The 27,186-nt window shown below is 35.7% G+C and overlaps 1 protein-coding gene across 2 annotated transcripts; it reads left to right on the forward strand.

Moving 5' to 3' along the window:
- The first annotated feature begins 12 nt into the window (after positions 1 to 12).
- Positions 13 to 25,934, forward strand: LOC108310340 (intraflagellar transport protein 80 homolog). 2 transcript variants are annotated; one of them, XM_017537322.2, is made up of 5 exons: positions 13 to 248; positions 15,492 to 15,574; positions 18,433 to 18,654; positions 22,592 to 22,702; positions 24,492 to 25,934. In XM_017537322.2, the coding sequence occupies exons 2-5, from the start codon at positions 15,538 to 15,540 to the stop codon at positions 24,575 to 24,577; spliced, it is 456 nt and encodes a 151-aa protein (XP_017392811.1). In that variant the 5' UTR covers positions 13 to 248; positions 15,492 to 15,537; the 3' UTR covers positions 24,578 to 25,934. The 2 variants fall into 2 exon arrangements, with proteins under 2 accessions (XP_017392811.1, XP_017392812.1); XM_017537323.2 differs by having other exon boundaries at positions 14 to 163; positions 24,492 to 25,933.
- The last annotated feature ends 1,252 nt before the right edge of the window (positions 25,935 to 27,186 follow it).

Here is a 27,186-nt window from a genome sequence, read left to right on the forward strand (position 1 = left end):
GGGTCTCGGCCCCAGTCGGATGACGTGCGCGTAGAAGTATCGCGGGAAGACGAAGGGAGCGTAACTCTTAGAAGTCACTATGGTGACGGGGAGATCCGGAGGCTTCTTGGTAACTGGTACCAACTATTTGTGAGCCATTGCCACCGCTTTCCTGGAACTTAAGGTAAATCTCGTCAACTCTAGACGTGGTGAGAAAAGAGTTTGGAAGTTGTAGCCGTCACTGGATCCCCATATTTCCTGTTTTGAAGGTGTGTGGTTCGTGGAGCATCATTTTTTTGTCTTCGCTGGCGGCAGCGGGGGCTCTGGGTGTAGCTTTTGGGATGAGAAGGAGGAAGCCCCTGAGTTTGAAGGGAGTAGAGAGACAATTAGGAAAAGACCTGGATTAGTGATAGCTTAGTCCACATGTGAGTAGCACAATAACGATTTTCGAGTTACTGGTTTTAGATCATTGGTGTTACTAGTGAAAGGTTTCGGACTTTTAAAATAATTTTACTAAAAGGCTCTGTAATGGAAAAAAACGACTTACCAGTGTTCTATTTTTATGAGGGTATTATCGATCAGCAAATATTCCTTAAGTAGCTTTTGTATACATTACATTGGATAAGGCATAATTAGGATTATTAAGGAAGTTTGGCAATTACTGTTTCCTGAGAGGTTAGTTTTAGTGGGTTTTTAACCTGGGGTCTGTGGATCTGAAGATGATTGGGCTTCAGAGTTCATAACTCCCCGAAAATTGTATACATAATTCTATGTGCATTTTTCTGGAGAGTTAGTGTTCCTACAGCTTTCATCAGAATCTCATACTTGGCTCCCAATTCCCTGCATTGTTAAAGAACTACCAGCTCATTTGATTATCTCCAGTATTTATGCAACTACTTTTAAGTACTTGACATGAAGAACTAGCCTCCTTTTTTTTTTCTTTAACTTTTGCTTACTGAGGGGCTGGCATATTAAAGCATCAATAAATCTGCTTTTTGAATGAATTTACATAATCATTTTAAATATATTATGGTTCTTCCATCAAAGAGCATGAAGTCAGGTTTAGTGATTCTCGAAAAGGGGTGCAGAGCCACCCTCTGCCAACCAATTGTAAGAATTCGGTGAGGTTGGGAGACTGATGTGTTTTGAATAAGCATAGACTCAATATCATGATATATCTTTATGTTTGAAGTTAAAAAATAATTGTTGTTTTCTCATAAAACAAACTATAGAAAGTCATGCTCAATGAAAAAAAGTTTTTTAGCTGGTAAGCATACCAAGAAGATACAGGGATTATCTCTGAGGGCTTCTGGAAGTTTTGCATTTCCAAAGGTTGTAGAACACGACAAAGCCTGAGTTAGAGAGGTATCAACTATGAAAAAAATAAAGAATAGACCAAATCGACTGGTGTGCTAAAACAGCACAATGTAGTGGAAAAATGTAATATAGAAAACAGAGTCACAAGTTCCATCATTTTTGAGGTATATGCTTGACAGTTTCCTCACTTTGTCAATCTTGAGAGTATTTATTTATGAAACCAGTATATAATACCTGTCTCATTGTACTGTTTATGATTATTCATCTAGCACACATTGCATAAAGATTTGATTTTGCTGTGTTTATGACATTGAACTTATTAGGGTGTGTTAAGGATGAATAAGGGATATCAAGTTAGAGGAAGTGTACCTTTTGAAGGATCTTGAAAACCAAATCAAGGATGTTAGATACGATATGGAGGAAACAGCTTTTAGAACAATTCTGAGCTAAGGAATGACTTGGTAAAATATAGGGAAGAATGATTAACAGTAGTTATGTGGAATGTGTTAAAGGGGAAGGAAACTGAGCTCAGTCTAGGCTTTAGTTAAGATTGTTACTAGATAACAGTAAGTGAGAAGTGCCTACAAAGTAGGATGGAAAAAAACCTGAAGTCATTTTGGGAAAAAAAATCTATAGCTTTTGTAGATTGTGATGGTTCAGTGTATAAACCCTTGAAGTCAGTCACATAGTATTCTTTGTGAATCCTTGAATTATTGATAACGGTATAGAAAGAATGATATTACACAGAAGTATAGTTTTGATGAATAAACTGACTGATGGCCTTAAATTTAATTAAACCTAACCATTGCCCATGCAGAAGAAATATTTTCAAAAGTGGCATAAACCAGGTTGTATAATGAGAAAACATAAACAGCTTCAGAGTAGAGTTAAATCTGGAGGTGTATACATACCACAAAAAATAAGACATTGAGAATAAGCATAATTTTTTTTTCTTTTATTTATTTATTTTTTAAGGTGGGGTTTCACTCTGATGGCTGTTCTTGAACTCCTGACCTCAGGTGATCCACCCACCTCGGCCACCCAAAGTGCTAGGATTACAGGTGTGAGCCACCGCGCCTGGCTGAGAATAAGCATAATTTTTGAGACGATATTAGGGTCACAAGAAATAAAGCCTTTTGGTTGATTGTTGCCAATATTTTGGACATGTTTCATGAAATTAACAGAGTTTAATTACAAAGAAAAGCTGGTCTACCTAGAAAAGACTGGTTTACAATCAGTTTGGAAAGTATTAATATAACCAGGTCTTATCTTCCTAGTCTAAAATGATCTGCCAGTAATCTTTACCTACAAATTCCGGCAGTCTTAGAAAGAAAACCTCACTTTTTACATTAGAAAAGTAAAATTATACCCCACATGAAGAAATAAGAAAAAGTTCAAAGAGAAAAATTGGAATTAGAATTAAAGTCTTCAGTTCTTTAAGTGCAAGCTTTTGTCATCATTTTAACAATATGTGTTTTGTTTGCTTTCTAATGTCATAACATTTCAGAAAGGCTGAAATTAGATTTATAAGTAAATATTTTAAAAGATTAAGTTTATAATTGTAAATATTTAGATAAATTAGATATTAACTAATCAAAGTTAATGTGAATTAAAGTATTGTATAAATATTTAGAGAATATTGTTCAAGATTATAATCAATTAGATATAGACATAGTACAGATGGAAGTGAATATTTCTCCTGATAATATAAACCCCTTGGTGTATTAATATTACTGAAACACATATAACTTATCATCAAAAACGCAGAACAGCTCTTTTTTGCAAATATCATTCTGAAAGATAAGTATGTTTTTATTTCTGTAGGTTGGAATTCTGGAAAGATCTATTCAACAAGTAGTAGAGGTAGAGAGTATGGCTTAAGAGAGAAAATAAAATGGATAGTGTTATAAGAATAACTGGAACACTAAAAATAGGTTAGGTTTTAAAGATTGTAAGTAGAGAGAAGCTAGCATCAGACCAAGGATATTGAGAAAATGTTCATTTTTAGAATGTAAGAAGAGGAAGTAATTACAGTAATGTCTAGGGTTGGACCCTAGATTACAAGTGACAGAAAACTCAATCCAAATTGTCTTGAAAAAAATATTGTCTCCTATTACTAAAAAGTCAGGTGACTATAACTGGATTAAGGGTTCAAATAAAGACACAAGGATTTGGTTACTTTCCTCGCTTTGAATTCCATTGTCTTAGCATTATTTTCAGGTTCCATATGATGGCCTCTAGCACCTTTAGGCTCTCCTTTGTTGTGGTGAGATAGCTACAGAAACTCCAGCCACATATCTTCTAAAATTAAAATCCAAGGGGAATGAGAGTTTCTCTTCCCCAGCATTGATTTGAATAAAAGTTCTGGGCCACCTGTGAAACAGTCTGTGCAAAGGGAATGGAATGCTCTAATTGGCTTAAGTCTGGGCCTCATGCCACATAGGCTAACAGTGAGGAAGTGGTTGTTCTAAAGAGAAATTCTTTTTAGGTAGGAAAAGAGTGAATATATATGTGCAGGGTGAAAAAACAATTTCCACTGGAAATAATAACATTTATTAAGTGCTTACTATGTATTGGGTACTCTACTGGACATTTTACATACTTTATCTCATTTAATCATTATAACTAACTTGCCAAGTAGGCATTATTTTCCTCATTTACGTAAGAAAACAAAGTATAGTATCTTGAGGAAGATAAGCCAGGTGGATGTTTCAATAAGAAGGGATTCAAGTGTGGAGAATGGTGATCTTATAAAAATATTATTTATTAGGGTTTTATAGAAATGCAGAAATGTATAAAAAAGGGTCATAATCCTACACTTAGATAATCCTGTGTTAAATATATAATTGATTGATTTAAAAATACTGTGGGCATTGTTAAAAACTTCAAACAGTACAGAAACATATAAAATTAGAATTTAAAGCTTTTCTTCTCATTCCAGTGTTCCTGTCCTCCCAGAGGTCTCCATTATTAAGTGTCTTGCATATCTTCCCAGAAAAATGTTTTGGTATCCACCAGCTTAAGTATATATCTCACTTTTTATTTTCACAAAAGGGATTGAATTCTATAATACAGCTGTATACTTTGTTTTTGTCATTTAACATGGATGTCTTTTTATATCAACATGTACGGATTCATCTCATTTTAAAAATAGTTTTAAAACACAACATTCAATTATATCAGTTATGTGATTTAAAAAAATGCTAGTTAAATTAAACGTGTGTATTAAAGGTGACTATGTATTTTTAAGTTTCTGAATCACATGGCTTATTGGTTAGAATTTATTAGACCACCCCACAGAAGAATTATAATTATAGCCAATAAGAATAATATTGAAGTATAGCTATTAATCATAGCTAGAATTGTAAGGAAGCATAAATACCACAGCATACACATACACTTTAGCAAATACATACAGGAATTGGGATGGGATGGAAGATGGAAGTCTTTTCTAATTAAACCATGCTTGTCCAACCCACAGCCCACAGGCCACATGTGGCCCAGGACAGCTTTGAATGCTGCCCAATACAAATTTGTAAACTTTTTTAAAACATTATGAGATTTTTTTGTGATTTTTTTTTTCTTTAGCTCATCAGCTATCATTAATGTTAGTGTATCTTATGTGTGGCCCAAGGCAATTCTTCCAGTGTGGCTCAGGGAAACCAAAAGATTGGACACCCTTGATGAACTATACTGCCGTACCGTTTCCTGTGGTTAAGTCTTTGAGTCTGTGCCTGACAATGGTGGGCCTGCCTCTCTTTCTTTTCTATCATACCAGAGATCTCGTCTCAAGTCTTCAAGTTTTATGATGGCACCAATCTGTAAAAGACTTACCTTTCTGCTTTCTCTACTCTCACAGGAGTTTGGTCAGAGCTGTCAATTTAGGAGACTGTTGATAAAAACTGTACTTCTTTTAATAGGAACTTGGATAGTAATAAGCCAGCCTGCTGTCTCTATTAACTAGAATGCAAGTGACTCAAAGAAAACTTGATATAAATATACTTGTGATCTAGCTCTTGAATTTCTTATCTATCCTCCACATTTTTGTTTACTACTCAAGATTTTTCTGCCACTTCTTACGTATAGGTACATTCTTGTTGACAAGTCATGGCCTCCCTGTTTATTACCTAAAATTTTTCTTATTGTTAGTGCTTTACCTCTTAGTTTTATTTCCTAAATCTGATTCTTTTTTCTCTTTTTCAAAAAAAAATCTTTTTTTTTAAGTGTATAGTTCGGTGGCATTAAGTATATCCACAGTTGTGCCACTGTCACATCTATTCATTCATCCATCTATCCACAGAACTCTTTTCATCTTGCAGAACTGAAAGTGTACCTATTGAACAATAACTTCCTATTTCCCCTTCCCCTAGCCCCGGGCAGCCATCATCCTACTCTTTATTTCTGTAAATTTGACTACTCTAGATAATTTATATAAGTGGAATCATACAGTATTTGTCTTTTTGTGACTGGCTTTTTTCAATTAGCATAATGCTTACTTAGGTCTAATTCTTCATTATATTTTCTTGATTCTAACTCTGTTCCATGTTATAAACACACATATCCACACAGAGATGTAAAATCTATGAACATTTAAATTTCTAATTTTTGGGAGTACTTACAGAGCTCTGTAATGAACAGATTTGTATATACAGACAGTCTCAGACTATGATGATTTGACATGATGTTTATTGACTTTATGATGGTGTGAAAGGGATGTACTTTACAGTAGAAACTACTTCAGATTTTGATTTTTGATCTTTTATTGGGCTAGCAATACATGACATGATGCTCTCTTGGGATGCTTGGCAGTGGGCAGCCTGCTGCAACTCCTAGTCAGCCGCATGATTATAAGGGTAAACAACTGATAAGCTACAGTATACAACTGTAGCTAATGTAAGTGTTCTAAGCATATTTAAGGTAGACTAGACTAAGCTATGATGTTTGGCATGTTAGGTGTGTTAAATGTATTTTTGACTTAATGATATTTTCAACTTATGATGGCTTTATTGGATGTAACCCCTTTGTAAATTGCTGAGGAGCATCTGTGTATCTTGGTGTACATTCATATGTGTAGGGTGAATTCCTATGACTAGGAATTCTTCCCAGAGTATATTCCTTATATGATACCACCTCCTTTGCATCAGTAGCTTTCAGTTCAAAATATAGCTCAGATTGTAGATTTGGCAGAGCCTAAGTTTTATTAATATTTACCTGTGTTTTAGCTATAAGGAAGGCTAGAGGAAATAATTTGTTTTGTATAATGGGAAGAAGGACTCATAAGACAGGGAATTCCCCAAACATAGGAAATGCAGCACCAGTTTACCTACTGTTCAATAATGTACAGAAGTATCTGTTTCTCTCTACCGGCCAACTGGGTTTTGAGTATGTTGCATTTGGCCACTTGGAGAATAGAACAATGTATCTGATTGTTTTAATTTTCATTTCTTTAATTATAATCAAGGCTGGTCATTGTTTCATGTTTCTGATTGCCCATTAACCATCTTTATGTTTCTGTGAACCTGTACATTTTAAAACATGGAAGATAGTCCATTATCAGTGCCCTTGATCAAATGATTTCTAGGGGGATTGTGTTCTCTTAGTTTTCCTCTGTTTTCATGGTCTTGCTAATCTATCCCTTCTATCCCTGTTCACTGGGTCCTTTGCTTCCAAACTTGTCCTTTGCTTCCAAACATACTAATGACTACCTCCATAACTACAGCTATATTTCTTTCCTTTAACTCCTATACTTATGTACATTTTAACACACACACACACACACACACGCAGTATATTAATACACACACATATACTACATCTATCTATCTACACTTATATACCTTTCACCTCTACACTTATGAGTTGTGCCTACTGGCTTCATATTTTCTCCATTTGTGCATTGGACAAATGTTTACTAAGTACTTCTGTAAGGAGGGCACGGTTCTAGTTGCAGGGGATTTTTGAGTGCACAAAACAGACAAAAATTTCTGCCTTCATGGAGCTTACATCTTAGAAAGGGGCAATAGTAAGTAAATAAAATACATAGTATGACAGACACACATAATAGGGTATACAGAAAAGGCCTTACTGAAAAGGTGATTTTTGGGCAAATATGTAAAGTAGTAAAGGGAAGTAAGCCATACAACTCTCAGGGGATAGGGATTCCAGGCAGGGTACAGTAAGCACAAAGGCCCTGAGGCAGGAGCGTGCTTGAAAGAAAGGCATAGAAGCCATTGTGGCTGGAGCAGTTCTAGTGAAAGAGGAGAGAGGCAGAAGATATGGTCAGAGAAATAATGGGTGTATTATTACTCAGGGCTCTCCAGAGAAACAAAACCAACATGGGATATATACAAGCATACCTCAGAGATATTGCAGGTTGGGCTCCAGACCACCACAATGTAGCTAATATTGCAATAAAGTGAGTCCCATGAATTTTTTCGTTTCCCACTGCATATAAAAGTCATATTTACACCATATGGTAGTCTATTAAGTGTGCAGTAGTAATATCTAAGAAAAGAATGTACATAGCTTAAGTAAAAATTACTTTATTGCAAAAAAAAAATGTTGATACTCATCATAAGCCTTTAGTGAGTTAACATGTTTTTGTTGGTTAAGGATGTTGCCTGGATGTTGATGGCTGCTGACTGATCAGGGTGATGGTTGCTGAAGGTTGGGGTGGCTGTGGCAGTTTCTTAAAATATTACGACAATAAAGTTTTCTGCATTGATTGACTATTGCCTTCATGAAAAATTTCTTTCTAGCATGTGATGCTGTTTGTTAGCATTTTACCCAGGGCAGAACTTCTTTCAAAATTGAAGCAAGTTCTCTCCAACTCTGCTCTTCCTTTATCAAATAAGTTTATGTAATATTCTAAATCTTTTGTTATTATTTCAACATGGTTCACAGCATCTTCATCAGGAGTAGGTCCCATTTTTAGGCTCCATTTCTAGTTCTCTTGCAATTTGTAAAGCGGTATGTTACTTCTTAATAAGATTTGAAAGCCAAAATGACTTCTTCATCCATGGGCTGCAGAAAGGATGTTGTTGTTAGCAGGTGTGGAAACATTAATCTCCTTGTACACCTCCATCAGAGCTCTTGGGTAATTAGGTACATTGTTAATGAGCAGTAATCTTTTGAAGGAAAAAAAAATTCTTTTTTTGGAGGAGTATGTTTCAAAAGTTGGCTAAAAATAGTAAACCATGCTGTGTAAATATGTGCTATAATTCAGGCTTTGTTGTTCTATTTATAGAGCACAGGCAGAGTAGATTTAGCTTAATTCTTAATGGCCCTAGGATTTTTGGAATGGCAAATGAGCATTGGCTTCATCTTAAAGTCACCAGCTGCATTAGCACCTAACAAGAAAGTCAGGGTGTCATTTGAAGCTTTGAAGCCAGGCATTAACTTCTCCTTTCCAATTATCAAAATCCTAGATGGCATCATCTTGGCTGTTTCATCTACATTGAAAATCTGTTGTTTAGTGGAGCCACCTGATTTCATCAATTATCTTAGCTAGATCTAGATAACTTGTTGTAACATCTAAGTTAGCACTTGGTGCTTCACTTTTCACCTTCATGTTATAGAGAAGTCTTGTCTCCTTAAATCTTTGCTAGCTTCAGACTTTTCTTCTGCAGCCTCCTCACTGAGATTTCTTAGCCTTCATAGAATGAAAGAATTAGGGCCTTCCTCTGGATCAGGCTTTGGCTTAAGGGAATGTTATGGCTACTTTGATCATCTATTCTGACCACTAAAACTTTCTCTATATCAGCAATAAGGCACTTTTACTTTCTTATCATTCGTGTTTTCATTGGAGTAGCACTTTTAATTTTTTTCAAGAACTTTCTCTTTGCATTTACAACTTGGCTGTTTGGCACAAGAGGCCTAGCTTTTGGCCTATCTGGGCTTTCAACGTGCTTTCCTCACTAAGCTTAGTCATTTCTAGCTTTTGATTTAAAGTGATAGACCTTTCTCTTGAATACTTAGAGGCCATTGTGGGTTTATTCACCTAGTTTCAATATTGCTGTGCCTGAGAGAATAGGGAAGCCTGAGGAGGGAAGAGTTGGGGAAACAACTGGTGGGTGGAATAGTCAGAACATATGCAACATTTATACATTAAGTTTGCCATTTTACACAGTCACGCTTTGCAGTGCCCCCAAACAATTAAAATAGTAACATCAAAAATCACTGATCAGAGATCACCATAGGAGATATAATAATAATGAAAACATCTGAAATATGGCAAGAATTACCAAAATGTGATACAGAGACATTAAGTGAGCACATGCTGTTGGAAAAATGGTTGATAGACTTGCCCAAGGCAGGATTACCACAAACCTTCAATTTGTAAAAAAAAAAAAAAATAATTCAATATCTGTGAAGTGCAATAAAGCATAATTAAGTAAGATATACCTGTCTATATATATATATATTCTCCATATATAGTCATAGATACATATATACATAGATATATCTGTCTATGTATAGAGGGAGAGTTTAGGAATTGTCTCATGTGATTGTGGGAACTGGCAAGGCTAAAATCTGTAGCCTGTCCAGTAGGTTGGAAATTCAGGTATGAGTTGATGTTGCAGTTTTGAGTCCAAAGGCTGGAAACTCAGGCTGAATTTCTGTGTTGGAGTCTGAAGGCAGAATTCCATTTTTGAGGGGGAAACCTTGGTCTTTGTTAAGGCCTTCAGGTGATTAGATGAAGCCTACCTATATTATGCAGAGTAATATGCTTTATTTAAAGTTAACTGGTTGAAAATGTTACACTCACCTGTGAAAAAATAACTTTACAGCAACATTTAGATTAGTGTTTGCCCAAACAACTGCGCACCATAATCTAGCCAAGTTGTCACATAAAATTAACCATCACAATGGAAATCCAGAGTAATAAGGACCTTGGACAACATCGTAAAAACTTTGTTTTCACTCCAGCTGAGTAGGAAGGTTCTAAAGAGTGTTGAGCAGAAGAGTACCATGATTTAATCTATTTTTTTTAAGAGACAGGGTCTCACTGTGTTGGCCAGGCTGGAGTTCAGTGACAAGAACATAGCTCACTGTAACTTTAACCTCCTGTGCTCAAGCCATCCTCCTGCCTCAGCCTTCCCAAGTAGCTAGGACTTGGGAAGAAATTTCTTATCAAGATTGAAAAGAAATTCCACAGAGTTTCATATGCTGCTGGAAGACTGCCCCTTTTTCTCTTACAAAAGCCTGTATCAACACTGCTTAAGAGAGCAGTTCCAGGAAGGCTACAGTTTAAATTGATTAGCCACCATTTCTCAAGAGGCATAGGGGACTACTCTGTCATACCTTACATCCCTGTTTACCTCAGTCTCCACATTTAAGACTCTTAATTCCCTGCATTAGTTTGTTCTTAGGATTAGCTGTTGATGACAGTAACTTAAATAAAACTATTCTCTATCACTTTAAACTTCAGTGGTACAGAATTGATGTGACTTTCCACAAGGTCAGGAATCTTGGCTCTTTTTTACCTTGCTGTGTTATACATGGCCTTGATGGCATGGCATGGGGAGTGTCACTCTTCCAAGTTTTTTTATTTGCCAATTATGCTGTGATTTTATATAACTTTTATAAGAGGTAATGAAATGGGGTTCTCAGATAACTCACTTTTCACATTGCCACTCTGAAATTAGGCAATATGAACTTAGGTGGTATTATTGTTGGGCAGTGTGTCTGATGCAGGGCAGGCAAGCTCCAAAACTGAGGCTTACCTCAGGAGGGTTCTTGGCATGGCCCAAGAAAGAATTGAAGAGTGAGCTGGTGGTGTTATATGGAAACTTTTATTGACGCAGCAGTGTACAGCAGCAGCAAAGGTACTGTTCCATGTGCAGCAGGGCTACCCCACAGGCAGTGTGCCCAGAGGAGCAGCTCAAAGGCAGTTCTGCAGTCATATTTTTGCCCACTTTTAACTTTATGCAAATTAAGAGGTGAGTTATACAGAAATTTCTAGAAAAACAGGTAACTTCCTGGTGTTACTGTGGCAATGGTAAACCTACATGGCACACCGATGGATGTGTCTTGCAGAGAGGTGATTTCACCTATTCTATGTTTTAGCCAGTCCCCTGTCTGGTCCCATTGGAGCCCTCCCTCCTGAGTTGAGTCCTGCCTCTTCATTTCTACCCTTCACAGAATATAAAAGCCAGATTGGGCCAGTAGGTTGATGATATTACAATAGCCACTGTCAGTTTCAGTATTATTAATACCCTGTGTGGCCACACCTGGTTTCAAGGGCAGCTAGGAAACAGTCTTCATTTCAGGAGGCCAGATGTACAGCAAAACTTCAAATTCCTATACCACAGAAGCAGGGATGAATGGATATTGTGGGATAGCTAGCTGTTTCTACCATCTCCATCTATCTTAAACCATTAGTTCTTCACCATCTAAATTTTTTTGGAACTCATGGTGTGTCATTAGCCAAATCAGTGTCCTCAGCTTTTATTCTGAATGATCCCATTACTCTTGAAGTCTAACTTAAATCTGGCTGTTTCTTAAGGAGAAGCTGCTTTTACAGATCTCTCAAGTAGAGGCTGTTTTGCCTCCCAAACTCCCATATGTCAGAGTCTTATCTCTCATTACTGTTTCTGAACAGTTGATTCTCTTTCTCCTTCCTGTCTAAAATATCCTGGTCCATTTGAAACAAGTCCTACCAGATTAAACCATTCTCTGCTGTGCTTTTATGTAGTCCTCTGCAGAACTCTTTGCTCTGTCCTCATTCAATGAATATTTTAGCATCTTGCTGTCTCTATCTCTAGTACTATTCTTGTCATTATCTTCAGTGATTTAAATGTCCACAAATAAGTCTAGTCCATTGCCTGGCCTGTCAGTTCCTTGACCTGGGCCACCCACTTTCACAGTCATAACCTATCTTATCATTACCAATATTTATACTGGCCCAAAAATCTGTTTTAAGTATCCCATTGTCTATCTCCTCTTGTTTTTGCTAGTTAACATCCTCTGGAATCTTAATGCTAACAATTCTAAAGACGTCAGTAGGATTTCCAGGCCATTGAATCTACCACTTTTTCATGTTCTCTTTGGTAGTTTCATCTTATTGCATGGCTTTGAATATGATCTTTTGCTGACAGCCCTCAAATTGATATCAATCCGCAACTCCAACTTCCCGCTTGACTCCAGACTTACTTTGGCTTTGCCATTGGGTTGTCTAATAGACACCTTGTACTTAACATATCTAAAACAGAATGTTTAATATCGCCCCTTCCAACCTGTTTCTCAATGTTCTTCATTTCAGTAAATGGCAACTTCATTCTACCTATTGAAATTTTACAGTTATTTTTTACTACTGTTTTTCTTAAACCCAATTCATCAGCAAATCTTCTGAAATCTTTTTTTCATAATATATTTAGAATATGACCACTTCATGCTACTTGTACTACTGCCTTCCTTGTCCTTCTTTATCTAAGTCACTTTCATTTTTCTTCTGGGTTATTGAAACTTTAACTAGTCTTACTGCTTCCAGTCTTATTCATTTTCTCTCCTGATAGGCTCTTTTTTGTATACCACCCATAGCATCCATTTAAAATGTAAGTCAGCTTATATTGCCTATTTGCTTATAACCTCTCCACTGGCTTCTTGGTTCATTCGGAAGAAAAACTAAAGCTTTTATTATGACTTTCCAAGGCTCTGCATGATGTGTCCCACCCTCTTCTTCCCTAATTTCCTGCCAGTCCCTTACTTATGTTATTTTAGGCATACTGGCCTTCATATTCTGACTTAGCTTTAAAATAATTACTGGCTGGTGTATTTAGAATAGTTTGTAGGGGTAAGTATATGAATAGGAATATGCGTTTTGAGACCACTGCAATAATTGAGGCAGAGGATGGTGGTGGCTTTGGACTATGAGGAAGGTACTGAGAAATGACCAGATTTGTTGTATATTTTAGTGGTTGGATTGTCACATTTTGTTGGGCACATTTTTTCCTCTTAAGCCTAATAAATGTAGACCCACACTGGACCAAAAACAACTTTTAAATGATTTTTAGTAGCAAAGACATAGTTGCTGTTACTTGCTCCCTCTGTAAACTTGCAAAGTTACCTATACCCTCAAAATTTTCTTTCTATTATCTAAATCCAACCCCTGCCCCAATACCACTGGATAGTCAGAGCCTCATGATCAGTGCCCTTAGGCAGATAAAAACACCTCAATGCAGCATTCAGGCACATTTGCACTTCCCCAAATTGGCTATGTTTTAATATTACTTTTTCTGTTATTCCCCTGTTCAATTTCACATCAAAGCACACATATCATTCATACAGATGATCTCAGATAAATGGAATGTGTGGGGAAGATCTTTCTGAGTAAGGGAAGATCCTCCCAGTGTTAGAATGCCATCGTCTTCTTTCTCTGATTCCTTGGCATGATGTTTCTGAATGGTTAGTGATTCCTTTCTTATGAAAACCATACTGCTTCTGTTGGGTGCGGTGGCTCATACCTATAATCCAAGCACTTTGGGAGGCTGAGGCAGGTGGATCATGAGGTCAGGAGATAGAGACCATCCTGGTCAACATGGTGAAACTCTGTCTGTACTGAAATACAAAAAATCAGCCCAGCATGGTGGCACACGCCTGTAGTCCCAGCTACTTGGGAGGCTGAGGCAGGGGAATTCCTTGAACCCAGGAGGCGGAGGTTACAGTGAGCTGAGATCATGTCACTGCACTCCAGCCTGGTGACAGAGCAAGACTCCATCTCAAAAACAAAACAAAACAAAAACCATACTGCTTCTACTATTTGTAGGGGATTACGATTTATTCTCGTGAGGAATTATTTTAATATGGATTTTTGCAGTTTTGGGTTTTCTGATGTAGAATAAAAAAATGTCTTTTAAGTTTCTGATTGTAATAGTATATTCAGCTTTTATGTGTACTTTATTGTCGATTGTGTTGCATTTCCAGAAGCAAATATTTATCTGCCTTTCTTCTTTTAAAATCCTTATAAGCTGAGTAAATTTCAATTATTGTGAAAAAGCGGCATTTCATAAAATGTTATTCGTCTTTTTTCCCCTTTCTAATTGGAGGGGGCCTGATGGAAGAGGGAGCTTGGAGGAAGGTAGAGAACTCCTAAAGACCAAAAAAGTGAACCTAGGAAGTATGCCTGGGAGACATTGTAATCTAGCTCTGGCTGTGCTACACATAGTTTCATATTTTTGAAGTTCAACAGAAATCACCCTAAGAGAACTGAAAGAGAAAGAAGTGAAAAGAGTGCTTTGAAATACAGCTTTATTTAGCACCTTGCTGATCTAAAGTTTCTTGGATTCAGGAGAATGAGAAATTATCTAAGGGAGGCCTACTGAATTCTTATCTATAGTTAGGACCTCCTTTGATGTAGTTAGCAGTAATTGTCAACTTGGTAAAGAGGATTTTTTTCCCATTAATTACACTTTCATTTGATTTATATTTATTTAGGTTAGTGATGTCACTCAGAAAGAATTCTGTAAATGTAAATTGGACTCAGACAATTTAGCATTTTCTTGATTTCTATCTTTTTTTTTTTTGTACAGCAACATATTCATAGCAATGATTTGTGTCTTGATGATATGGCTATTTGGGAAATGTTATTCTTCTTTTTCTAAGTTTTTATTTGGCAATTACACTGTGGTTTTTACATAACTTTCATAAGCATTTTATTACCTCTTCCTTAAGTAAGTCGTTTATTTTTTACATTGTTACTGTGGTAACCATAACTGTTGGGCAGTGTATCTGCCCCCACTGCAGGATGTCAACCCCTGATTGGGCCCCTACGTTTATGATATTATATTTTTCCACATGGATTCTAGAATTGTAGCTTAGTCTTCAATCAGACCTTGTATATTTAATTAAATCCAGTAGACAGGACCAAAATTGAAGAGTTCCCAGTTTGTGGAATCTTTTGATTTGGCCTCAAGACATGGAAATTCTTTACCTGACCAGATTTACCTAGTGGTGTTCTGCGTAGGACTGTCTCAGACAGGTTGTAGAAGACTCCTGGGGTTTGACCCAAGGCTCTCCATCATCTCTTGCCAAGATTGGCACACCCACTAGTTTTCTTTCTCTTTCCATGCACTTGGTGTCAGAAGGATTGAAGATGCTCCTTGGGGTGCAAAGATGTTTTGTTTGCTTTTTTTGTGTGTACACATACATTTGTTTTTCATGCTGGCTTTATATTTTCTCTCCTTTTATGTTTACAGAAAATACAATCAAGTGGCTTCTGAAATTTTTGCTAGAAGTGGAGTCATGAGACTGAAGATATCTCTTTTAAAAGAACCAAAGCATATCCTTTTAATGCTTATAAATCTTATTGTGATTTTCTTAATTATAGTATTGTTTTATTAATTATAGTATTGTTAAAACTTTCCTCTATTTTATATTCTAGTTGAAGAATAGATTTTTTTTTTTTCATTCCTTTAGCGGCTGTTTACCTAAATTGTTTTAAAATATTTAAGATCACGTGTTGTAGGTAATTCTCCAAAGTGAAGTATTTGCTATAAATCTTACTTTCAAATTCTTACTGACATTTTTCTTACTCTACTTAAGTACTATACTTAAATACTTAAAAAGCAGTTTTTGTCCTAAGATCTTAAAAATAAGCTTTTTTTTTTTTGAGACGGAGTCTTGCTGTGTCGCCCAGGCTGGAGTGCAGTGGTGCGACCTCAGCTCACTGTGACTTCCACCTCCCAGGTTCTAGTGATTCTCCTGCCTCAGCCTCCTGAGCAGCTGGGACTACAGGTGCCCACCAACACGTCTGGCTAATTTTTGTAATTTTGTGTTCTTGTAGAGCTAGGGTTTCATCACGTTGGCAAGGCTGGTCTCGAATTCTAGATTTTAGGTGATCTGCCTGCCTCAGCTTCCCAAAGTGCTGGGATTACAGGCATGAGCCACCGTGCCTGGCCAAAAAAGCAAGTTTTTTTTTTTTAAACAAATAATTTCTTTGCTAGTGTGATCTAGCATTTATTAAATTCAGCTGTGCTCTATTTCTTAACATTCATGATAAAGTGAAGGACAAGTTGGGGAAACCTGAGCAGTCAAATCTTCATTTCACATGGGAAGGTGGCAATCAGTAATATTTTCTCAAATACGTGACCCTATATTTTATCAGCAAGAGTCCCGAGTTATGTGTCAAGGAGATATGACAGGCCCCACTATCATCATTCTTAGACATTTAGACTAATTCTATTCAAAGTATCTTTTGTAGACTTTATTGCAAGTCTATGAAGGAATAAAATAAATTGAAAGTAAGGGCTGAGAAATTTTTGTAGCAATTTGACATTGTTATAATGTCCAAATTTTCTAGTATTTCATTTTTCTTATATCTTACAAAATACCCATCTGCAATGGATTCAAAATTTTAAAAAAATCTGGTCCTTCGTAAGAACTAGGAAAGCACTGATTTAAACATTTGATCAGACCTTTTAAATTGGTGTTTTCATTTTGTGTTATCTTGTCTGCTTATTTAGCTATTAAGTGAAGATGTAATTATGTTTATTTCTCCTTAAATCATTTTTACTGTCTTTTCAAAAAATGTGCTTTCAAGAGTTCATGCCATACACAATTTTATAGATTTTGAGACCATGTCTACTGTCTGCTTTTACCTTTCAAGCCAAGGAATAACAATGTTTTTAGACTTTCTTGATCTGGCAGTCCTCTCATTTCTCCCATAATTTTAATTGACCTGTTAGTTTGAAGATAATGTCATGGATGTCTGGCATGTACTTATAGCAATTTATATAAGGATAAGCTAATGATTTTTTGTTTTAGATGTGTGCATACTTGTTTGTGTGAGTTTTCTTCCTTTCTGGGTTTTACCTAAGCTTCTCCCATTTTAGGTGTTACCTAACATTGATTAGGCGACAGCAATTTTAATAGAACAGTTTTTTTGGGAACGGTCCAGTGTCCTTTTGTTTAGATCGTGTTTTGAGTTCTGAGTATTCCACTGTTTTCTTTATTACCTTTTTGTGCAGACTCTTACTATCTTTCTGTAATCTCTTTTTATCTTTTTGGTTTCTGCTTAATCTGTCATATTTTGAAGTATTAAAAAATCTTGGAACATCCTAGAATAATTATGGCACATTGTCTCTGTTTCCTTGGAAAAAGCAAACTATTCCTCAGATAAGACAAAAAAAGTACTGGTGAGAAATGAAGGAAATAAAAGGATTATATCATAACAATAAGAACAAACAACTAGGAATAATCTGGCAGTGTAGACATCCAGATGTAGCAAGAGAAAACATTCTTTGTAAATAACAAACTGAAATGCCTTTAGGTACCACAATTCTGCTAGGGTAAGCATTCTGTCCTGATGGCGGAAGTGAGGGCTACTTGAGCATCTCAACCTACATAGAAATTCTGATAAATTAGAGACCGAAAAAAATGGGTTAAATAAAGTAAAAATTTTTGGAATTCTATCTCATCCAGCACTATGCATCTTATAAGTGAATTAAATCATAATTGAATTATTTCCTAGTTTTAATGTAAGAAAGTTTGGAATTGTCAATGAAAAATAAGTGAAAAATATAAAATGAAAAATGGAAAAAGTTTGGTAAGATTTTAGTTTCAGCTGTTAAGCCATAGGTTCTTTCCTAGGTGAATTGTTATGATAATATATGATTTAAAAGGGTATCTTACTGTTAGATTTCAGTCTTCTTTTGACACTTGATTTTTTTTCTTAGCAAAAGAATACATGCTTATTTTAATAACTTAAGTGACACAGATATATAAAAAGAAAAAAGTATGGTTCCCTTTGCTCCCTACCTATCCCCCAACAGTTATGTGTAGATCCTTTGATACCTTTTGATCTACTAGGTTTCTTTTGTGTACCTTTTGGCTTTGTTTGTAGAATATTGTATAACACAAGTTGTAAATTTTCATGTGGTCAGATGTTTTCTTCCCCTTTTATCATCTGGATTTCTTTCTTGCTTTCCATTCTTAGAACTGTTTTAACAGATGCTTATTTTCTTTTATATAGAAAAAAATACCAGTCATAAAATGGAAAATACATTTAGAAGCTTGAAAACATTTGACCCTATTTTACTTACACCTTATAATCAGTATCTGTGAATTATTCATTAATTATTTATTCATAAAAAGTCTTAAGACTTTTGTATGTTTTATATCTCTTTAACGTGGTGACACATCAAGAATTAGTAAGCTGTGTGGGCTGGACTACTGCTGAAGAGCTGTATTCATGTAGTGATGATCACCAGATAGTGAAGTGGAACTTGTTAACTAGTGAAACAACTCAAATAGTAAAGCTTCCTGATGATATTTACCCTATAGATTTTCACTGGTTTCCAAAAAGTTTGGGTGTAAAGAAACAAACCCAGGCAGAAAGCTTTGTCCTCACAAGTTCTGATGGTAAGTATTTAATAAACATTATATGCTTACCATTGTATTTAAAAGACTTAACAGTATTATTTGTGCTTTGAGTTGTTTTACAAAACTGATATTGGTAGATCTGCATACTTTTATCCACACATTGTATATCTTTTCTGAATAGTCACTTGGTTTGTGTATAGGCTATGAGACTATTGTCATGGAAGAAAGTTAATCTAACTGGCATATGCTAGGATTGAATATGGGCCTTTGGCTTTATTACATATATATATTTTTTTTTAGATACTGGGGTCTCACTCCAGGCCAGAGTGCAGTGATGTGATCATAGCTCACTGTAGCTTCAAACTCCTGGGCTCAAGCAATCTTCCTGCCTCAGCCTCTTGAGTAGCTGGGACTGCAGGTGCATATTATCACATCGGTTAATTAAAACAATTTTTTTGTAGAGACAGGGTCTCATCTTGTTGCCCAGGCTAGTCTCATACTCCTGGCCTCAAGTAATCCTCCTGCCTTGGCCTCCTGAAGTGCTGGGATTATGGGATGAACCACCATGCCCAGCTGGCTTTACTTTTTTAGTACTCTTACTAGTTGAGTTAAGCTGTTATCATAGTTTTAGTTTCTAAATTCTTCAAATTTAACTTAATACAACCTAATGAAAACAGATACATACTCATTTAGTAAGGTATCTATTAAATAAATCCTTTATTTTCCAGTACATGTTAATTTTCAGTTACAGAGTTGAAGAGTTATATAATTTGACCACAGCTTTCTATTGGTGCATAGAAAGCATTATTTTTTTTTTCACTTTTAAGGGTTTGTTTTTATATTTGTTTTCTTAGAAATACTTGAACTGCTTTCATCTGTATTATACTTTACCTACTGTTTCAGTTAGCAGCACGTTTATTCAAAGTAACAGAAACCTTCTTGGCTAACTTAAGCACAAACGGAGTTTTTTTTTGGTTCACCCAGCTCTTGGAGTAGATCAAGCACTACTGGCATCAGGCCCCTGTTCTTACCATCACTTGGGTAGGCTCTGTCCACAGGGTCAACATGATGGTGAATACGATGCAGCCAGTAGCCAAGGCTCATCATACTTCATAAGACTGCTTCTTCCTCAGTGTCTCAGGCAGGTTGCAGAGGGAACCTATGAACTTGGGTCATGTGCCCATCACTGAGTCAATCAGTTGAGTCAAGAGAATGGACTTTGGGAGCCTGGGGCAGATCATTTGAGGTCAGGAGTTTGAGACCAGCCTGAGCAACATGGTGAAACCCCCGTCTCTACTGAAAATACAAAAAAATTGGCTGGGTGTGGTGATGAATGCCTGTAGTCCCAGCTACTTGGAAGGCTGAGGCAGGAGAATTGCTTGAACCTGGAGGTAGAGGTTACAGTGAGCCGAGATCAACCAGTGCACTCCATCCTTGGTGACAGAGACTCTGTCTCAAAAAAAAAAAAAGACTCTGGGACACTGACGGAGTATATCCAGCCTCAGGCCATCCACATGCAAAGGGGAAGAGAAAGAAGAGTGCTTTTGTTACCAGAAGAGGGAAAGGCTATTAGGAATCTCAGATTACACCTCTTTTACAGAGAGACTTGTGGTAGTTTTTTAAAAGTTTTTTTTTTTTGCAAACTTGATTAAATGAGATACATGTGTAAAATCACTTGGTAGGGTGCCTGGCGCTTAGAAGATGAACCACAGCTAGAATTTAGTTTACCTCAGATGATAAAGTGAGCCATTGACTTAAAAAATAACTTTGATGTAATTTCACATTTACAGAAAAGTTTTAAGAATTGTACAAATATTTCCTTCATGTCCTTTATCCAGATTCACCAGATTCACATTTTGTCCCGTATACGTTGGTACAAAATATTGGCTCTGTTTCTTTCTACATACACACCACACACACACACACACACACACACACACACACACATACACACACACACACTTTTTCTGAAAGATGTGAGAGTAATTTGCATACATGTACTTTTAGCCATAAATGCTTCAATGCATTTCCTAAGAATAAGAATTTTCTGTTACATTGCCACAATACATTGATAAAAATCAGGACATTTAGCAATACTATTATCTAATCTATAGTTTATATTTACATTTTAACAATTGTTCTAATTTTCCATAGAAATTTGTTTTTGCTGGTACAGGATAATACATTGCTTTTATTGTGTCTCTTTAGTTTCCTTTAATCTGGAACAACTCTTCAGTCTTTCTTTTATGATCTTGACAGTTTGGAAGAATATATGCCTGTTATTTTATAGTTCTTCCATTTATTTTTGTCTGATATTTCCTCATGATTAGATTCAATTTATACGTCCTTAGCAGGATACTCAGGGCAGCAGATTAGGAGATTTATGATGTTGGTTTGACCCATTATTGGTTATGTTAACCTTAATTATAAGTTAATAAGTTCATGCTCATTAAGTTAATCTCTGTAAAGTTACTATTTACTCCTTTTAATAATTTGTGAAAAGATACTTTGACACTATGTAAAAATATTCTCTTCCTCATCAAACTTCCTCCCACTCTGTTAGCATCTGTTGATGACTGTTGGCTGAATCACTTATTACTAAGATGGTTTGCCAAATGGTGATTTTTCCAACTCCATAATTCCTTCCATATTGATTAGTTGGTATTCTACGCCAAGGAAGAGCTTCCTGCCCCATGTCCATATGTTTATTTGTTTTTTGGGATGAGATTAGACTTGTAGATTCTTATTTTATTTCGTAAATATTATTATCATTTTTAAAATTTTGATGTTAAAAGTGCCCCAGATTTGGCCAGTGGGAGCCCCATCAAGCCAGCTACGGTGATTTTTAAAAAAATTTTATATGTGTCTTCATCATTTTTTGAGCCTTCCTTGCTGGCACAAGATGTTCCAGGCTTATCTTGTACTTTCTTAGTCCCTGCCCCCAAATCAGCCATTTTCCACAGAGACCTGTTCTTTTTCTGGTGGCTAATGGTATTTTAAAAAACAAGATAACAGTGTTAGCTCTGCTCATTCCAGTGGGGTATATTTGCTTCAAGGCCCTGTCAGTAGATAGAGCTAAGAACTGTGAATATAAAACCTTCAAACAAGTGATGTAATAGACATAGATATATAGTGCTATGATAAATCAGAGGGACATAAAAATCTGCTGTGATGTGGCCAAGGGAGGGTCAAGAGAAATGTCACTGAAGTCCGTATCAAGAAAGCACAGTTTTGCACTCTTGACTTTTTTTTTTTTTTTAAACAGTCTATAAAAATGCTGGAAAAGGCATAAAGGAGAGGAACCAAATAGTAAAATGGATAATCCCAAGTTTTAAAATACTTGCCTTATATAATTTTATACTCTATCAGGTACCAGGTAGACAAAAGCAAGCCACTTAGTTGCAGAAGTATATACATATATTGGCAAAAAATAAAAACAGCGTAACTCTAAAGGACATAAGCTAATTATATGAGATGTCAGAGAGACAAATCAACAGTGCAAAGAATAAGTGATACAAGAAGCCAAGAAAGGAAGGATCAATGTGGTTTCTGAATGATCATTAAATTTAATCATATACAGCTGGTAATTTAAAACACTTTCCCATCCATAGGTGTGATATATTTATTGGCATGTTATTTCTGAAACATAGACATATACCCAGACCATAGGTATTTAAATTATGTTAACTAAATCAAAATGTTTTTGAATTTTGATTTTTTCACTGTTATGAACATATATAATTATTTTGAACCAGCTAAGCATATGCATTTTCAATTTATTTTAAAATATTTTACAATATTTAAATAATTTTGTTTTTGTGCCTATTTTCTAATAGATTTATGTTTGAGATTAAGAATAATTATATTGTTAATATTTGCCTTTATGCCTCTAGCACCTATTACATAGTCTAGTAGTAAGTGCTTTGTTGATTGAATAAATTAATAAAATAGATTTTTCACATGTAATTTCTTTTAGGTAAATTTCATCTGATTTCCAAGTTAGGAAGAGTGGAAAAAAGTGTAGAAGCTCACTGTGGAGCAGTACTTGCAGGAAGATGGAATTACGAAGGAACAGCATTAGTTACAGGTAAGTTGTCTGTAAAAATGACATTTGAATTGAATTTTTTAAAGAAAAATTTCCAAAGAAACAATATTTTCATTTAGCAATAGTGTCTTTCATTGTCTAATAGCAAATAATTGGCATAGTGTTGTTCTACACTGCTATATAAATGTTATAATGCAGAATATTATATTAATTGTTTTCTCATGTGACCTTGGGAGACTGTTATGTTAAACAAGGCTTTTGGAATGGTCAAGTATAAGATAAATAAAAGTTATAATTCTTTAAAATTTGAAAATTGCAAATACTCTCATTTAACTGATCTTTATCTCCCTTCTGTCTCTTTCCCATCCCCTGCCCTACACTAAGGATTCTTATCTTCACCTATTACATTAGTTATCAATTGCTCATAACAAATTACTCCAATAGTTAGTGACTTCAAATAAATAAAAGTTATAATTCTTTAAAATTTGAAAATTGCAAATACTCTCATTTAACTGATCTTTATCTCCCTTCTGTCTCTTTCCCATCCCCTGTCCTACACTAAGGATTCTTATCTTCACCTATTACATTAGTCATCAATTGCTCATAACAAATTACTCCAATAGTTAGTGACTTCAAATAATAAAGCATATAGGTTCTGATAGTTTCTGTGGGTCAGGGAGTAGTTTAGGTGGGTGGTTCTGTCTGACTAAGAGCCTCTCATGAAGTTCTAGTCAAGCTGTTGGATGGGGCTGCAGTCATATGAAGGCTTGTCTGGGGCTGGAGGATCTACTTCCAAGATGTCTTTCTCACATGGTTGTTGGCATGAGGCCTTAGTTCTTCTCTGGCTTTGACAGAAGACCTTAATTAATTCTTTGCCACAGGGGCGTCTCCATAAGGCTGCTTAAGTGTTTTTACAACATGGCAGCTGGTGTCTCCCAGTGATCCAAAAGAGAGCCAGGTAGAAGCCACAGTATCTTTTGTAATGCATCCTCAGAAATCGTACTCTGTTTCAATTATATTCTGTTGACTTAGCAAGTCACTTAGTATAGCCCACACTGAAAGAGAGGGAAATTAAACTGTGCCTCTTGAAGGGAAGAATAACAAAGAATTTGAGGATATGTTTTAAAACCACCATACCTATACTCTGGGCTTTCTCTAGTACTTTCCTTAGTGAATTGTCCCTTCTCTTGCTTGTATCTTCAACGTCTCCTTGTCCAGTGGTTTCTTTGTCAGCATGTAAATATATTCAGATGTCACTCATTTTAAAAATTAAGAAGAAATAAAAATCCCTCTCTTAATAAACAGCTTTCTATACCTGCAACTATTTTCTTTCTCCCTTTTTCAGCCAAGCTGTTCAAAAGAGTAGTTTATTACTTCACTTCATTCATTCCCCAACTCACTGGAATTTGGCTGCAGTTCTTATTACATTGGAAACACTTTTCTTAGAATTCTAAGATGGAGATTGCAGTGACAAAGGAAACATTATTTGAGTATATACTTATAAGTCTTCTAAGATTAAAGGAAATAAAATTTTTAATTATGAAAGTTAAGCTACTTTGACAAAATCATCTCAAAGTAATTTCTGTTAACTGATACAGTTATAAAGCACTCTGTCATTTAATTAAACTGTATCTGAATTTTAAATATGTGTTAATATCCCATGATTTGAGGGAGCCTAGAAAAAATAGAATATGCAGTATTATAGGTACTGTTGATTTTTACAAAATCAACAGTACCTATAATTTAATGTTTAAATTTAATGTTTCAAATTTAATGTTTAAATTTATTTTCCATAGGTAAAAACACTGATTAAATTCTTTTCCCTGTATAGTTGGAGAAGATGGACAAATAAAAATTTGGTCAAAGACTGGGATGCTTAGATCAACTTTAGCTCAGCAAGGTATGTTTTATAATTGACAATTTCATTTTTGCAAATTATACAATACAAAAATACCTTAAAGTTTTCCTTTAGAAACAATTGATATGATGGTTGAGACTTTCTTTGGCTGAGTTCAAAATCTATAATCTCTTATTTTTTACACTTTTTTGTCTTGCTTTCCTTGGTATCTGATGTACCATGATAACTATTATTTCAAGCCAAGAAATAGAAGAAACACTCAAGGGCTTTTTCTTTATGTTAGTGAATCTCTGTGAAGGCAGTTACAAGCTAAATATTTTCAAAAAATAGTTGTGAAATATTTGAAGCATATTTTATATAGAGTAGAATTGGGTGTCTAGTACAAAAAGACATTGAGTATCTCTTTACTTAAAAACCCCCAATAACTTCATAATATGAGCACTTTTTCCAAATTAAGTTGTATGTTTGTTTTCTATACTAATGGAGGGGAACAGACACATTAAGAATCTGAAATTTGGTAAACCACACTATTTAGAGGAGCATGTTAATTTTCTATGTTAATAGCAAGGAGTGGCCATAAAGACAATCCAGTGGTCCTTCCTGTTGGGAATTAGATAACATATATGATTTTTTTCTGTGTAACAAATTAATTAGTTATGTAGGAACAGTAAAGCAGTTTTAATGTTTACCTGAACATGTATCAGCTAATCTTCAGGTTGCCAAAAAACTTGTAGACTATTCCTCAGAACTATGTGATAAAGTCATATTGTGAAACATTTTTAATAACTGACTTCTAAAAATTTCCAAATTTTATTTTAAAAATCATGTTTACTTTTAGGATAACATTCAACTCACATTTATTCAGCTGTATGTTAACTGAATGTTAGTAAAGGTAACCAGAAATACTAGGTAATATTTCTTTTCTGAGCTTAAATGTTTGCTATGGAAATCCCAAGGTAGAATGTTTATTCATGATTAGAAAATTCAGAGTTCATAGAAGTAGCCATGGGTTAATTTCAGTTAATAGCAAAAGTCAACTTATTGTTACTTCAGTAATAAAATATACCTTTAGAATATAAATCTTACTTTAATCTTCTAATAGGCAGATGGATTTACTTTTGGCTTCATAGATTTTTCTTTTAAGGCTAGTTATTTGACATCCTCATTTTGTGATGAATGACTTATGAGTAATTGACAGAATTCTTCCAGAGATCACTGGCCTCCTGGAAGAACTACAAGAATTTCAGCCGCTGCTACTGCTGAGACTGTGTGCAGCAGCTGGAATGCTATATCCATTTTTCCTTTCTTTTCTCTTTCTTTTATCAATTTGTTGCCTGTAGATGACACAGATCTTCAGAGAAATTCTAAAAGCCCATCCCACTATCCACCATGGGAGATTTTTTCTTTTTTTTTTTTCGGACAGGGTCTTGTTCTATCACCTGACTGGAGTACAGTGGCATGATCTTGGCTCACTATAACCTCCACCTCCTGGGCTCAATCGATCTTGCTACCTCAGCTTCCCAAGTAGCTTGGAGTACATGTGTGTGCCACCTCACCTGGCTTATTTGTTGTATATATAGATTTTTTTTTTTTTCTGGTAGAGTTGGGATTTTGCCATGTTCCCAGGCTGGCCCTGAACTCCTGGGCTCAAATGATCTTCCTGCTTCGGCCTCCCAAAGTGTTGGGATTACAGATGTGAGCCACTGTGCCGGTCTGAAGATTTGATTTCTTTCTCAGGATCCTTCACCAGCACCCTCCCAATGCTGCTTCCACTTCCTTAAATTTTTCTGTTATCTCCTTCCCATTTACTACCTGTGGATTCACCACTTTAGATGTTCCAGAGTCTAAAATGGAAGCTTGGAATAAGTTGTTTAATATAAACATTGTTAATTGTTTAGTCCAGGTTAGAGGTCCCCAATCCTTGGGCCACAGATCAGCAGCTGTCTGTGGTCTGCTAGGAGCTGGGCAGCACAGCAGGAGATGAGCAGTGGGTGGGCGAGCAAGTATACTTTATCTGTTTTTATAGCTGCTCCCTATCACTTGCTCCTGTCAGATCAGTGGTGGCATTAGATTCTCATAGAAGCGCGAACCCTATTGTGAACTGTGTATACAAGGGATCTGGGTTGTGCACTCCTTATGAGAATCTAATGCCTGGTGATCTGTTGGTGTCACCCATCACCCCCAGATGGGATCATCTAGTTGCAGGAAAACAACCTCAGGGCACCCACTGATTCTATATTATGGTGAGTTGTATAATTATTTCATTATATATTACAGTGCAATAATAGAAATAATGTACACAATAAATAATGCATTTGAATCATCCTGAAACCACCCCTCACCGGGTCCTTGGAAAAATTGTCTTCCATAAAACGGGCCCCTGGTGCCAAAAACTTGGGGAATCACTGGTTTAGGTAATAATAGTGCTAGTCGTTTAGTGCTATAGTTTTTCTATATAATGTGTCTGGAAACCAAATTGCTATTTATTTTATTCTCATAGGGAGAATGCATTCAGAGTCTCCAGGCTTGGAAAGGCTGGTTGGAAGCACATGTTGATAAATGTGCTTCTTTCTTCCTCTCCTTCATTCTTTTTTTAAAAATTTATTTTGTTTTTTAAATTTTTATTTATTTTTTCTTTTTTTCTCTCTCTCTTTCTTTTTTTTTCTTT

The sequence above is a fragment of the Cebus imitator genome, unplaced genomic scaffold (assembly GCF_001604975.1).
Source record: "Cebus imitator isolate Cc_AM_T3 unplaced genomic scaffold, Cebus_imitator-1.0 Scaffold102, whole genome shotgun sequence".
Taxonomy (NCBI): Eukaryota; Metazoa; Chordata; class Mammalia; order Primates; family Cebidae; genus Cebus; species Cebus imitator.

Excerpts from the sequence above, each read along its gene's own strand:
- LOC108310340 (XM_017537322.2), top strand. The coding sequence starts at position 15,538 with ATGAGACTGAAGATATCTCTTTTAAAAGAACCAAAGC. Across the intron at positions 18,655-22,591 it reads TGTCCTCACAAGTTCTGATG|GTAAATTTCATCTGATTTCC; the intron begins GTAAGTATTTAA and ends AATTTCTTTTAG. Across the intron at positions 22,703-24,491 it reads AGGAACAGCATTAGTTACAG|TTGGAGAAGATGGACAAATA; the intron begins GTAAGTTGTCTG and ends TTCCCTGTATAG.